Below are 15186 nucleotides of genomic sequence, written 5' to 3'. Positions count from 1 at the left end.
CTGTATTTTGTTTCTAAAAGTCTTCTCTTTCAGTTTTATTTCTGTAACTTTTTAAACCTTCCTTTTTTAAAATAACATTTGATCCATACTTTATGTTATCATTTTCTAACTGAATGAGCAATTGTTTCAGGATTATTTATCCAATAGTCCTTCCAAGCCCCTAATTTGTAACTAACACCACATTTGTCCTGTGTCAAGTGTCCATACTGCTATAAGTCTGTTTCTGGACTTTGTGTTAACATTAGTCTGTCATTCCCTAAACCAATACCGTAACGTCTCAACTGCCACCACTTAATAATGATAACAGTCATAATATTGTGACACAGTGCAAAATATGGCCCCAAATTCCTCCCCTCTGCCAAGTAAGCTTTGCTGCTTCCTCCATCAGGAGGTGGAGTTTCTTTACTACCTCTTGAATTTGGGTTGGCCTTTTAAATTGCTTTGACCAGTAGAATGTGATAGAAAGACTTTAAGTAACTTCTGAAGCTAGTCTTTAAAAGACTCTGCCTTCTTGAAATGCTGGACCATAACCACTGTTAGGACCGGCCCTCCCTTCCCCCTACCCCAAGGACAGTGGAAAAGTACTGCCGTTCATGTTCAGCTAGCTTGCAAGACCCCATCCCCCTCCTTCCCTTATCGCGGCAGGCCCCGAAACCCTCCTTTGTTAGGAGATGGCCGATAAGCCGCAAGAGACTCCGCCTGAGAAAGCACGTCCCCTCTCTTGCTCAACGGCAGTGGAAAATGACTGCAGCCTCCCCTGCCACAGTGTAAAAAGCCTGTGTCCCATTGTCTGCGCGGCCGATCTACTCTCCACCCCGGTGTTCGGTCCGCCCGGGGCCCCCCCAATAAAGCCTGAAGGCCTAACTCGCCTGGTCTACTCATTCGGAACACGAGCAGTGAGGGGTGGTCGGACTTACCGGACAAGTGGTGCTGAAACCTGGGACAGGGTCGGTTGACCCGCCCGGGGCCTCTGAGGCCGGGCGACGGTCCCCCCTCTCACCCCCGTCCACCCCCCCCATCGGGTCGCCATCGCAAGACTCCAGACAAGGTAAGACTTTTACTTACCTTCTACCCCTTCTTCTACACAAGGCTAAGGCAACCAGCTTCCCGGCGCCAGTCCACACGGACTCCTCGCCCTAGACCCGGCCGAGCCGAGGAGGTCCTCCATCCGACTCCCGGAGTCTTCCGAAGAAGGGGGTAGCCAGACGGGGACGCCTCTCTGACTGCTCACTTCACTAACCTAACCCTAAAGGGAACGCAACGAGAAGGGATGCCTCTTCCCTCCCTGGCCCCGGCTAGCTTTGCAAGCCATGGGGCACTCGGAGTCTAAAATAGACCCTAACACCCCCTTGGGGTGCCTGCTCCGAAATTTCTCAAAATTAGGCTATTCTCAGACCCTGCGGAGAGAGAAATTAACATTTCTCTCTCAAGTCGCATGGCCCCAATATAATCTTGACAACCAGTCTCATTGGCCACCGACTGATACTTTCAATTTCAATGTATTAAGGGACCTTGATAATTTTTGCCGCCGCACTGGGAAAAACTCTGAGATCCCTTATGTCCAGGCTTTTTGGGATCTCCGTTCCCATCCCGATCTCTGCTCCTCCTGCTCCACCCACCAGATCCTTTTAGCCCGAACCCCCCAAAACGTTTCCACCGCAACCGCTGGCCCACCACCTTATACCCCTCCGGACGAACTCCCCAAACACCTTTCTCCACCCGCTAATCCTGGCAGTCCCCCTCTACCTTCCTCCCCAGACACCCCCAAACCCTCTGCCCCAGAAACACCTCCCCCCATGACTTCCCCATATCTGCCCACACCCAATCTCATAACTCATCAGTAATAGCACCCCTCAGGGAAGTTGCAGGGACCGAAGGTTTAGTAAGGTCCATGTCCCCTTTTCACTCCAAGACCTGTCCAAAATCGAGAAACGTTTAGGATCCTTCTCAGCCGACCCGTCCACCTATATTAAAGAATTTCAGTATCTCACCCAGGCATACAGCCTCACATGGCACGACATTCGGGTAGTTTGCACCTCCACCCTCACAGCTGAAGAACACCAGCGCATTCTCGCTGCTGCTCGGCATTAGGCAGATAAAGACCACACTATAGATAACCAGGTCCCCCTTGGAGCTGAAGCTATTCCTAACGAGGATCCCCAATGGGATTATCATCAGGCAGGCGGAGGGTCCGACATACCCCGCAGAGACCGCATGCTCTGATACCTCCTCAAAGGCATGGATGTAGTGTCCAACAAAGTAGTAAACTATGACAAACTAAGAGAAATCACCCAATTACCAGATGAAAACCCTGCCCTCTTTCTAACTCGCTTGCAAGAAGCGTTAGTCTGCTACACCCGCCTTGACCCAGCCTCACAAAACGGATCCACCGTCCTAGCATCACACTTCATCTCCCAGTCAGCCCCTGACATTCAGAAAAAACTAAAAAAAGCAGAAGACAGCCCTGAAACCCCTATTCAGGACTTGGTAAAATGGCTTTTAAAGTCTTTAACACCAGGGAAGATGCAGCCGAGGCAGCCCGCCAAGCACGTATGAAACAAAAGGTCACTCTACAGACCCAAGCCCTGGTAGCAGCCCTTCGGCCGGCAGAAAATAACAAGGGTAAAGCAAATACCCTCACCCCTCCTGGGGTGTGTTTCAAATGTGGAAAGGAAGGGCACTGGTCAGAAGCCTGCCCCCAGTCACGGCCTCCTACCAAGCCCTGCCCTATTTCTCAGCTCATTGGACACTGGAAGTCAGATTGCCCTAACTCACCTCAGGCCTCAGTTCTTCAAAACTCTGGCACGAGGGGGCAGCAGGGTAACATCCCTCGGAGCCAGGCATTCAGGAATCTCCAATCCCAAAGCTGTTAGGGTTCATGGATGATTAACGGGGCCCTGGCTCCTCAACCTCAGTTACCCTTGCCGAGCCCAAGGTCATGCTCCAGGTAGCGGGTAAGAGTGTCTCCTTTTTACTGGACATGGGGGCTACCTACCTACTCCGTTCTTCCCTCCTTTTCAGGCAAAACCACCCCTTCCCAGGTCTGTTATAGGAGTTGACGGGTCCCCCTCCACCCCTCAAAAAACTCCCCACTAAACTGTCTATTTAGCTCTAATTTATTTACCCACTCCTTAGTTATTCCCTCATGCCCTGTACCCCTCTTAGGGAGAGATATCCTAACGAAGCTCCAAGCCACCATTATTTTCCCATGTAATGAAGCCTTCCTCATGCCCCCCATTACAGATCCGCCACCCTCTACCCCATCTCAAAACTCCTTCCCAACGTAAAACCTGAAGTATGGGACACTGAAACCCCTACTATAGCCTCACATCACCACCCCATCGTCATATGCCTAAAAGACCCCACAGCCTTCCCTTCTCCCCCTCAGTTTCCTACTCCAAAATTCACTGCCTCGGCCTCCTCCCTATCATAAATAAGCTAAGGGCTCAAGGACTACTCATTCCTGCAAACTCCCCCTGCAACACTCCCATTCTGCCTGTAAAATAACCCTCAGGTGAGTACCGCCTGGTCCAAGACCTCGGCCTTATCAATGCAGCAGTCATCCCCGTTCATCCAGTAGTTCCCAACCCCTACACAATCCTTTCCCACATTCCCCCTACAACCACCCACTTCTCAGTTCTAGACCTCAAAGATGCCTTCTTCACCATTCCCCTGCACCCAGATTCCTACTTCCTTTTTGCTTTTACCTGGGAAGACCCCACTTCCAATCTTTCTCAGCAGCTCACCTGGACAGTCCTACCCCAAGGCTTCCGGGATAGCCCCCACCTATTTGGACAAGCCCTAGCAGCCGACCTTCAAACTTGCAAAATCACCCCCTCCACCCTACTGCAATATGTTGATGACATCCTCATTTGTTCTCCATCCTACCATGACTGCATTACAGCCACCACCACACTGTTAAACTTCCTGGGAAGCAAGGGGTACCGGATATCCGCTACTAAAGCTCAAATAGCTACCTCCTCAGTTACCTACTTAGGCCTCAATCTTACCCCCAAACACCGGGCTATAACTGCTGATAGGCTCCAAACTCTCAAAGCCCTCCAGCCACCTACATCAGCAGACGAGACCCTCTCCTTCATGGGTCTAGTAGGGTTCTTCAGGCATTGGGTCCCTAACTTCGCAGTGCTAGCAAGACCGCTGTACCACGTGGCAAAACAGTCCCCTGTAGGACCACTTACCTCCCAAGGCACTGTGACTCAGGCCTTCTCTGCTCTTCTGACAGCCCTCTACTGCCACAAACCTAGCCTTACCCAACCCCAATAAGCCGTTCCACCTGTATACAGATGAAAAGCAGCACGTAGCCATTGGAGTTCTTACCCAGCCTGTGGGGCCCACCTCAGTACCTGTAGCATACCTATCCAAACAGCTAGACCCTACCACCCGGGGGTGGCAACCTTGCCTGCGAGCCCTTGCTGCAGCAGCAGAACTCACCACCGAGGCCTTAAAACTCAACCTACACCAACCACTACAGGTCTTCTCACCCCATCGGCTCACCAATCTGCTCTCCCATCAGGTTTTAGCCCACCTTGGACCCTCCAGGATCCAAGTGCTTCACCTGCTCTTCATCGAGAATCCCACCATTACACTCTCACATTGTTCCCCCCTTAACCCAGCGACCTTATCTCCCACCCTTCCAACTCCAATGAGCCAGCACTCTTGCCTAGAAATCCTTGAACTAAGCCAATCCCCATGACCTGACCTTACTGACCAACCCTAACCGTCAGCCTCAGTTACCCTTTACGTTGACGGCAGTTCTATTCTTAAGACCCCTGGACCCAGGAAAGCCGCTTATGCAATTGTCTCTGACACTGATATTATAGAGACCCGACCCTTACCTCAAGGAACTACTTCTCAACAGGCTGAATTAGTTGCCCTCACCCGAGCACTCACCTGGGCAACTGGGGAAAAAGTTAATATCTACACTGATTCTAAGTATGCCTTTCTCATTGCCCACTCTCACTGCATGATTTGGAAAGAACGAGGCTTCCTCACCACTAAAGGAACCCCCGTCCTCAATGGAAAGCTCATCTCTCAGCTTATCCAGGCCATCCAGCTACCGGCCCAAGTAGCTATAATCCATTGTAAAGGACATCAGTCCGCAAATACTCCTGTAGCTCGGGGCAACGCCTTCGCAGACTCAGTAGCCAGAACCACGGCTCAGAAAGCCTCACCCGCCACCACCATCTATTTCCTTTCTAAGGCCTACGCCCCCCAGTATTCTCCCACCAAAAAATCTGAACTTTTATCCTCCCCTCATATCCAGTTCAGGGACGGATGGGCCTTCAAACACAACCTCCTAATTCTGCCCAAAGACCAACAACGCCAGATCATCGCAGACGTTCACAACTCACTACACATTGGCCCAAAAGCCCTATTCCAATTCCTCAATACCCTCTTTCACCTCACAATCTCCTACACACCATACAAGAAGTTCACTCTGCCTCCACCATTTGTTCAAAGACCAACAACCAAGGGACCTGCCACCCACGCTGCCAGCTCCACCAACTACGCGGCAACCTACCGGGCCAAGAGTGGCAAATCAACTTCACACACATGCCCAAACACAAGCATTTTAGATACCTATTAACCTTAGTTGACACCTTTTCAGGCTGGATTGAAGCTTTCCCCACAGCCTCTGAGTCTGCAGGGACAGTAGCCGAACATCTCATCCGGGACATCATTCCACGCTTCGGCCTCCCTGTCACCATCCAATCAGACAACGGACCCGCTTTCATTTCAAAAATCACAGCTGCCGTCTCTGAATCCCTGGGAATCCAGCTACACGCTGCCTACCACCCCCAGTCCTCGGGTAAGGTTGAACGGGCCAACGGCCTCATCAAAGAACATCTAACAAAACTCACATTAGAACTTCACCAGTCCTGGATCACCCTGCTTCCCATCGCCCTCACCTGACTTAGGGCAAGCCCCCGAGGCCCTTCACAGCTAAGCCCCTTTGAGTTGCTGTACGGCCGGCCCTTTCTCCTCTCATCCCCTCCACCTCCTAACCCCCCTCCTCTATCAGACTATCTACCCTATTTCACCCTCCTCCGGGGGCTCCTCAGGGAACGTGCTAACGCTTCTTTACCCCAACCTAGCCCGCCACTGGTTCTATACAGAAAGTCTCCCCAGGAGAGCCAATCTTTATAAGATCACTCTCCCCAAAGCCACTGACTCCTAAGTGGGAAGGACCATACACAGTCATCCTTACCACCCCCTCAGCAGTAAAAGTCGCCGGAATTCCATTGTGGGTACACTTATCCTGAGTAAAAAGGGTTCCCCATGGATCTCTGCCGCCCACTTGGAAAACTACTCCCATTGGCCCCCTATCTCTTAAATTTACTAAAATTCAATAGTCCCTCCAACCCCTCTCAACCTTACGTCTGGAGGTTTTACCTAACTGAAAACTACACCAAAACCACCCACATTTGCAACACCCCTCCTTATAGCTCCAACCACCTCCTTACCACTACTGACTGCCCCCGGTCAGGATGCAGCACTGCCATTTATCTAAACTTCACAAAATTTAAAAACAAATAACCGCAACCCCACCTTATGCTTCATTTATGATCAAATGGGGTCCTGCAAGACCTCCTCCTGGCTCAGTTGCACGGCATGCACCTGGGGAACTTGCTCTCTTCACTCTGCTACCCGCGTCACTTCAGACCCCTCACGTTTAAAAATGATAACTGACACTGACAACCACCAGAACACCTTCTCCCTTGCTATCCCTGATCCATGGGACAACTGCTGGACATCACCACAAAAAGCAGCAATATATGAAACCTCGACCACTTCCTACCCATCCTCCCATATATATATATATGGAGAGCGCTCACACGCACAGTCCATGAAGTCCATACCTCAATTCAACAAGAAAAGACCCTAACCCGACAACTACAACCATCCTCCACCCCTTTCTCATGGCTCACCCTCCTTAACGAAGGCCTGAAAATAGCCAATCTCTTGGGCCTATCGAACCTCACCTCCTGCCTCATGTGTGCCTCCCTTGGAAAAACTCCCCTAATTGCCGTCCCATACACCTATCCTATCAACTCCTCCACACCGCCCACCCAAACTGCCCCTATCACAGAAGTAGAACTATACGTTCCCCCAGACTTCACACAGCTACCAATATGCTACAGTCACAACCCTAATCACACTGGATGTAACCGAACCATCACCATCGGCTCTAATCTCACAGCCCCTAACGGAACCTTTTTTTGGTGCAACAAAACACTCTTCAAAACCCTCCACTCTTCAATGCCAACATCTTACCTGTGCCTCCCTGTCACCCTAGTACCCAGATTAACTATCTACTCCCCCGCAGAATTCCAGCAACAATTTACACACCGTCGCACGAGACGAGCTGCCTTCTTACCCCTAGCAGTGGGTCTCTCCCTCGCTGGCTCAGCTCTAGCTGCTGGGCTCGGAGGAGGAGCCCTGGCTCACTCTCACCAAGCCCTAGCACGACTAACTTCTCAGTTCCAAGCAGCTATCGACAACTCTGCCGAATCCCTAGCCTCCCTTCAGCGCCAGATAACCTCAGTTGCCCAAGTTGCCCTACAGAACCGATGGGCCCTTGATCTCCTAACTGCTGAACGAGGAGGAACCTGTATCTTCCTGCAAGAAGAGTGCTGCTACTACGTCAATGAATCCGGCCTAGTGGAAACCCGAATTGAAAATCTTCAAAAAATCAGTATAGATCTCCAGAAGCAGAAATTTTCAACCGAGGCTACTGCTTGGTGGTCCTCCTCAATGTACACCCTCTTAACCCCCTTACTAGGCCCCCTTATTGCTATTGGACTAGTTTTACTAATTGCTCCTTGTTTTCTACAGTTCCTACAGCGACGCTTCCAAGAGTTAACCTGCATCACCGTCAATCAGACGTTATTGCAGCCCCTCATTCCTGAAGAAACCTCTCCGGACGAAACCTAACTCCTCACCCAAATCCCCACTGCTGCCCCATGTCAGCAGGAAGCAGACAGAAAGAATACAGCGCCCTATTTCCTATTACAAGGAGTTAGGAATGTCCGGTTGGGTTCCCATGTCCTCCCCCTTTTTTCCTTCTCTCCCCTCCCCACCTGTAACAGGAACGGCCTTAAAGCCCCTCCTGTCTCAGAATCTACCTGAAGCAGAAAAAAAAAACTGTGAAAACTCCGCCCTGGAGAATACCTGTGTCCCTTCCCCCTTCCTCTTGCCCAACTGCAGTGGAAAAGTACTGGCTTCACCCCTTCCCCCTTCCTCTTACCCAACTGCAGTGGAAAAGTACTGGCTCCTGCTATATAAGCCACCCAGCCCACCTCCTAGGCGCGGCTACCCACTTCGGTTTACACGGTAGTGCTTAGTCCGCCCAGAGCTCCTAATAAAGCTTGGACGTCCAATTGGCTCTACTTTTTTTCCACCATCCGGCGCAGCAGGCCTAAAACTACAGCCAGACAATAACCAGTAATAAAATGGCAGGATCAAATTCACACATAACAATATTAACAATAAATGTGAATAGACTAAATACCCCAATCAAAAGAGACAGACTGGCAAATTGGACAAAAAGCCAGAACCACTGGTGTGTTGTATGCAGGAGAGTCATCTCATGTGCAAAGATGATACACAGACTCAAAATAAAGGGACGGAAGAAGAATTACCAAGCAAATGGAGAGCAAAAAAAGCAGAGGTGGCAATCCTAGTCTCTGATAAAATGGACTTTAAACCAACAAAGATCGAAAGAAACAAAGAAGGGCATTATATAATGGTAAAAGGACCAATACAACAAGAAGAGCTAACAATCCTAAATATATACACACCCAATACAGGAGCACCTAGATACATAATGCAAGTCCTTAATGACCTACAAAGAGCCTTAGACTCCCACACAATAATAGTGGGAGACCTCAACACTCCACTGTCAATATTAGATCAACAAGACAAAAAATCAACAAGGAAATCCAGGACTTGAATGCAGATCTAAACCAAGCAAACTTAATAGACAGCTACAGAACTCTCCACCCCAAATCCACAAAATATACATTCTTCTCAGCCCCACATCACATTTACTCTAAAATCGACCACATAATTGGAAGTAAATCACTCCTTAGCAAATGCAAAAGAACAGAAATCAAAACAGTCTCTCAGACCACAGTGCAATCAAATTAGAACTCAAGATTAAGAAACAAACTCAAAACCGCACAACTTCATGGAAAATGAACAACTGGCTCCTGAATGTAGACTGGATAAAGAAAGAAATGAAGGCAGAAATAAAGATATTCTTTGAAACCAACGAGAACGAAGATGCAACATACCAGAATCTCTGGGACATAATTAAAGCAGTGTCTAGAGGGCAACTCATAGCAATAAATGCCCACATGAGGAGCAAGGAAAGGTCTAAAATTGATACCCTACCATCAAAATTGAAAGAGCTAGAGGAGCAAGATCAAAAAAAAAAAAAACTCAAAAGAACACAAGAAATAACTAAGATCAGAGCAAAACTGAAGGAGATAGAGACACACACAAAAAAACCTTCAAAATGAACAAATCCAGGAGCTTGTTTTTTGAAAAGATTAACAAAATGACCACTAGTCAGACTAATAAAAAAAGAAAAGGGAGAAGAATCAAATAGATGAAACAAAAAACAATAAAAGGGACGTCACCACCAATTCCACAGAAATACAAACTACCATCAGAGATTACTACAAACAACTCTATACACACAAACTAGTAAACCTGGAAGAAATGGATAAATTCCTGGACACTGGCATCCTCCCAAGACTAGGAAGAAGTTGAACCCCTGAATAGATCAATAACAAGGTCTGAAGTCGAGGCAGCAATTAATAGCCTACCAGCTAAAAAAAAAAAAAGCCCAGATCCAAATGGATTCACCGCTGAATTCTACCAGACATACAAAGAGGAGTTGCTACCATTCATTCATAATGAAACTATTCCAAACAACAAAAAAAGAGGGAACCCTCCCCAACTCATTTTATGAGACCAGCATCGTCCTAATACCAAAACTGGGCAGAGATGCAACTAAAAAAGAAAACTTCAGGCCAATTTCCACAATGAACATTGACACAAAAATCTTCAATAAAATACTGGCAAACAGATTGCAACAGCAAATCAAAAAGCTTATCCATCATGATCAAGTAGGCTTCATCCTGGGGATGCAAGGCTGGTTCCACATACACAAGTCTATAAATGTAATCCACCACATAAACAGAACCAAAAACAAAAACCACATGATTATCTCAATAGATGCAGAAAGACCTTTGACAAAATTCAATAGCCCTTTATGCTAAAAAACCCTCAATAAACTAGGCATTGGAGGAACATATCTCAAAATAATAAAAGCTATTTACAACAAACCCACAGCCAATATCATACTGAATGGGCAAAAACTTGAGGCATTCCCTTTGGAATCTGGCATAACACAAGGATGCCCTCTCCCACCACTCCTATTCAATATAGTATTGGAAGTTCTAGCCAGAGAAATCAGGCAAGAAAAAGAAATAAAGGGTATTCAATTATGAAAAGAGGAAGCCAAATTGTCTCTACTTGCAGATGACATGATTGTATATTTAGAAGACCCCATTGTATCAGCCCAAAATCTCCTTAAACTGATAAGCAATTTCAGCAAAGTCTCAGAATACAAAATCAATGTTCAGAAATCACAAGCATTCCTATACACCAATAACAGACAAACAGAGCCAAATCAAGAACTAACTCCCATTCAAAATTGCTACAAAGAGAATAAAATATGTAGGAATAAAACTAACAAAGGATGTAAAGGACATCTTCAAGGAGAACTACAAACCACTGCTCAATGAAATAAGAGAGGACACAAATAGATGACAAAACATCCCATGCTCACAGTTGGGAAGAATCAACATCTTGAAAATGGCCATACCGTCCAAAGTAATTTATAGATTCAACGCTGTCTCCATCAAGCTACCAATGACCTTCTTCCCAGAACTGGAAAAAACTACTTCAAACTTCATATGGAACCAAAAGAGAGCTCACATAGCCAAAACAATCCTAAGCAAAGAGAACAAAGCTGGAGACGTCACGCTGCCTGACTTCAAACTATACTACAAGCCTACAGTAATCAAAACAGCATGGTACTGGTACCAAAACAGACATAGACCAATGGAACAGAACAGAAGCCTCAGAAGCAACAGTACACATCTACAATCATCTGATCTTTGACAAATCTAACAAAAACAAGCAATGGGGAAAGGATTCCCTGTTTAATAAATGGTGTTGGGAAAAGTGGCTAGCCATGTGCAGAAAGCAGAAACTGGACCCTCTCCTGACACCTTATATTAAAATTAACACCAGATGGACTTAAGATCTAAACATAAGACCTAATACCACGAAAATCCTAGAAGAAAACCTAGGCAATGCCATTCAGGACAAAGGCATAGGCAAGAACTTCAAGACTAAAACTCCAAAAGTAATGGCAACAAAAACCAAAATACACAAATGGGATCTAATTAAACTCCAGAGCTTCTGTACAGCAAAGGAAACAATCATTAGAGTGAACCAGCACCAGTAGAATGGGAAAAAATTTTTGCAAACTACATATCTGACAAAGGGCTAATACCCAGAATCTACAAAGAAATAAAACAGATTTACAAGAAACAAACAAACCCATTCGAAAGTGGGTGAAGGATATGAACAGACACTTTACAAAGGAAGACATCTATGAGGCCAAAAATCATATGAAAAAATGCTCATCATCACTGGTCATTAGAGAAATGCAAATCAAAACCACATTGAGATACCATCTCACCCCAGTTAGAATGGCGATCATTAAAAAATCTGGAGACAACAGATGCTAGAGAGGATGTGGAGAAATAGGAACACTTTTACACTGTTGGTGGGAGTGTAAATTAGTTCAATCATTGTGGAAGACAGTGTGGCGATTCCTCAAGGATCTAGAAATAGAAATTCCATTTGACCCAGCAATCCCATTAGTGGGTATATATTCAAAGGATTATAAATTGTTCTATTATAAAGACACATGTTTACATATGTTCATAGCGGCACTGTTTACAATAGCAAAGACCTGAAACCAACCCAAATGTCCATCAGCGATAGACTGGATAAAGAAAATGTGGCACATATACACCATGAAATACTATGCAGCCATAAAAAATGATGAGTTCATGTCCTTTGTAGGGACATGGATGAATCTGGAAACCATCATTCTCGGCAAAGTGACACAAGAACAGAAAATCAAACACCGTATGTTATCACTCAGAGGTGGGTGTTAAACAATTAGAACAGTGGACACAGGGATGGGAGCATCACACACTGTGGTCAGTATTGGGGGGCCTAGGAGTAGTATTTAACTTTCGTTCCTCTGTCTCTTATTTAATGAGAGACAGAGGAACGAAACCACAAAGAAGCAAACAGCAGTGGTAGGGAGGGAGGAGAGGGATAATGAGGGCAGAAATACCAGATATAGGTGATGGGGGATGAAGGCAGCAAAGCACCTTGCCATGTATGTACCTATGCAAAATACTGCATGATCTGCACATGTACCCCAGAACCTAAAGTACAATAAAAAAAAGGTATCACATATATGCCAAAGACCAGAGTCAACCGCACATGGAAAAGAATAATAAATGCAATTTACTGAAACATTAGACACACAGGAAGCTCACAATAATACTTACAGAGAAAATGTCATTGGACACTGCTGGAAACTTATGTATCAAGAGCATCTTTTGAATATTCCCAGTTTAAATGAAAAAAAATAAGCGTTCTATATTTTCAACACAAAATGTATCTCATGGTATCCAGGTAACTACATAGACCTAATCGAAGCTTCTTTGCAGAAGAATCTTAGCTCAAAATGTGGAAAGAATAACAATTTGAAAAATCAGAATGCAACCACTAATCATCCAAGCAATGATCATCAATGGTTAAAACTATTAGATGAAAGACTGATGAGAAACTTTATATGAGGAATGAGGCTGTCACTGCCTGTACACGAGTCAATGTTAGCATCACTAAAAACAGGAAAACAACGTGTGCGCCTCATCACACAATGTAAAATGAAGAACCCAGTGCCACCTATGAAGTGTTTCAGCTGCCCCCCACCCCACAAAAAATGCATGTAACTAGATCTTTGGAATGAATTCATAAGAAATGAGAGACAGAGGAACAAAAGTTACATACTACTTCAAAGAAGCAAACAGATGAGTACAGAACGTACGTCATTCTATAGGAGAAATAACCTCACTCCTGTAACGAACAGTGGTATGAAATGAAAAAATGCAACCTGATCGAGATATAAAAAGACTTAAGCACATAACCAGTGTGAGCATCTCATTTCATTATTTTGACATTGATTCAAACAAATGGTTGGAAAGAGTTCTTTTAGAGACTGGTCAGTATACTGTTTTGGGCTGAATATTAAATGTTTCCAAGGAATTTTAATTTTATTTGTGATAATGTATTTAAGAAAATATATATTTTTAAAGAAACACATTCAGAACCATGGAGGGGCAAAATAAAATGATGTCTGAAATGTGTTTTACCAATAAAGGAGAGAAAAAAGGGGGAATGTTGCTGAATCTTAAAACCTTGGAATATGCTGACTCAGTTTACTACTCTCTTTTCTCCTGTATTTGTTTAAAATGTTCAATAATAGAAAATATTAAACATTACTGAAAAAATAACCTTGAAGAACAAAGGATGTTTAAACTTGCTGGGGAACTGACTGTTCCATGTAGAGTACAATATAGTACCCATATGTGCTCAGTAGCCATTGTGGTTACCGTATATACTATACCACATGTGGCTATGGCAATACTCTCTCAGCCTTGGAGGAAGATGTAACATGCAGGCTGAACGTGAGTTTCACTTATGTATTTTGCAGTATCAAGTTTCACAAGTACTATTTAACAAATAATAAATCTGTTATGGCACTTAGGAATTTTAGAAGGGCATGTTCAGAATCTGAAAATCAATATATACACATGTTTCTCAAGTAGGTCTAAGGGTTTAAGATATTGATTGGTTTGGCGAACTACAGCCTCACTGTTTAATTCAGTCTATGGTGACAGAGATTTAAAAAAAAAAACTAATAAAATTATAGTGATAGTAAAATTCAAGTAAAATTCAAATCCAAAGTTCTCCTATTGAAACAATCCCCTCTGTTGAAAACATAATTAAAAGGAGCCTAAATGGATGATTGAACTTACTAATTTTGCCAAGTGCTAACAGTGAGAGCCTAAAAAAGACTTCTTCCCTGATAAATATTTCTGGAAAATGCAGGTGAGAAAGTTAGAAAATGTGCTTTTATAGCTCACATGAATGAACCAAAGAGAGGAAAAGTTCTGTCGAATTATCTTAAACCTCACGTGTAGACAAGACTTTTAAAATTAAAGTTGTAAATATATGTGGAAATATATTATTAACAAAAATGACAATTATTTTCTAGTCATTATACCAAACTTGCTTATGTTACTAAATAGTCACAAGTGAGAATTTTAATTTTTAACAATAAAATATGTTTTAATGAATCCTAAGTGCAAAATAATTTTGCTTATTGGAGATAGAACTTAGATGAAAATATACTTTCTTTTCCAATTAAACAAATATTTCCTACCTACATAGACCTTAGTCATATATGTAATCTGAATATAAAATATATATATTCATTATAACTTCATTGCTGTTTATTATGAGGATCTCAATATAATGTATAATATGAATATATATTATATATTCATTACATTTTTATTATATATAAAATATGAATACATTATATTCAATAACTTTCAGTGACATGTTTATTATGAGGATCTCTGTATGTGTATAATCTGAATACATATAAAATATGTATATTATATATAAATGCATATATATTATATATAAAATATATAGAATATATTGAATATAATGAATATATTATATTCGTTACATTTTATATATATTCAGATTATACATACATATTCAGAGACCCTTATAATAAACATGTCGATGAAAGTTATTGTTGAAATCTACTCATAACTGTGACAGCCAAGGCTCAGACTGCCCCAATAACTGCTTAAAAGTGTCACATAGATATTTTTTAGAAACTAATATTAGAATTTTATTTTACTGACTGTCAGTGCAGCCTATGCCCCACTGCTCCGAAGTACAAGACAATTATATAAGCTT

General features: G+C 44.0%; 2 protein-coding genes across 9 annotated transcripts in view; one reads left to right on the top strand and one right to left on the bottom strand.

Annotated features, from left to right (window-relative positions):
* DYNC2H1 (dynein cytoplasmic 2 heavy chain 1) overlaps positions 1–15186 on the bottom strand; it is a 375588-nt gene that overhangs the window by 16352 nt on the left and 344050 nt on the right. The window lies entirely within an intron of this gene.
* Positions 672–8401, top strand: LOC118145582 (uncharacterized). Its single transcript, XM_078339177.1, has 4 exons — positions 672–825; positions 902–1048; positions 5630–5830; positions 7858–8401. The coding sequence occupies exons 1-4, from the start codon at positions 672–674 to the stop codon at positions 7929–7931; spliced, it is 576 nt and encodes a 191-aa protein (XP_078195303.1). The 3' UTR covers positions 7932–8401.

This window comes from Callithrix jacchus, chromosome 10 (assembly GCF_049354715.1).
Source record: "Callithrix jacchus isolate 240 chromosome 10, calJac240_pri, whole genome shotgun sequence".
Classification (NCBI taxonomy): Eukaryota; Metazoa; Chordata; class Mammalia; order Primates; family Cebidae; genus Callithrix; species Callithrix jacchus.
This window is presented reverse-complemented; position numbering and strand designations above follow the sequence as displayed.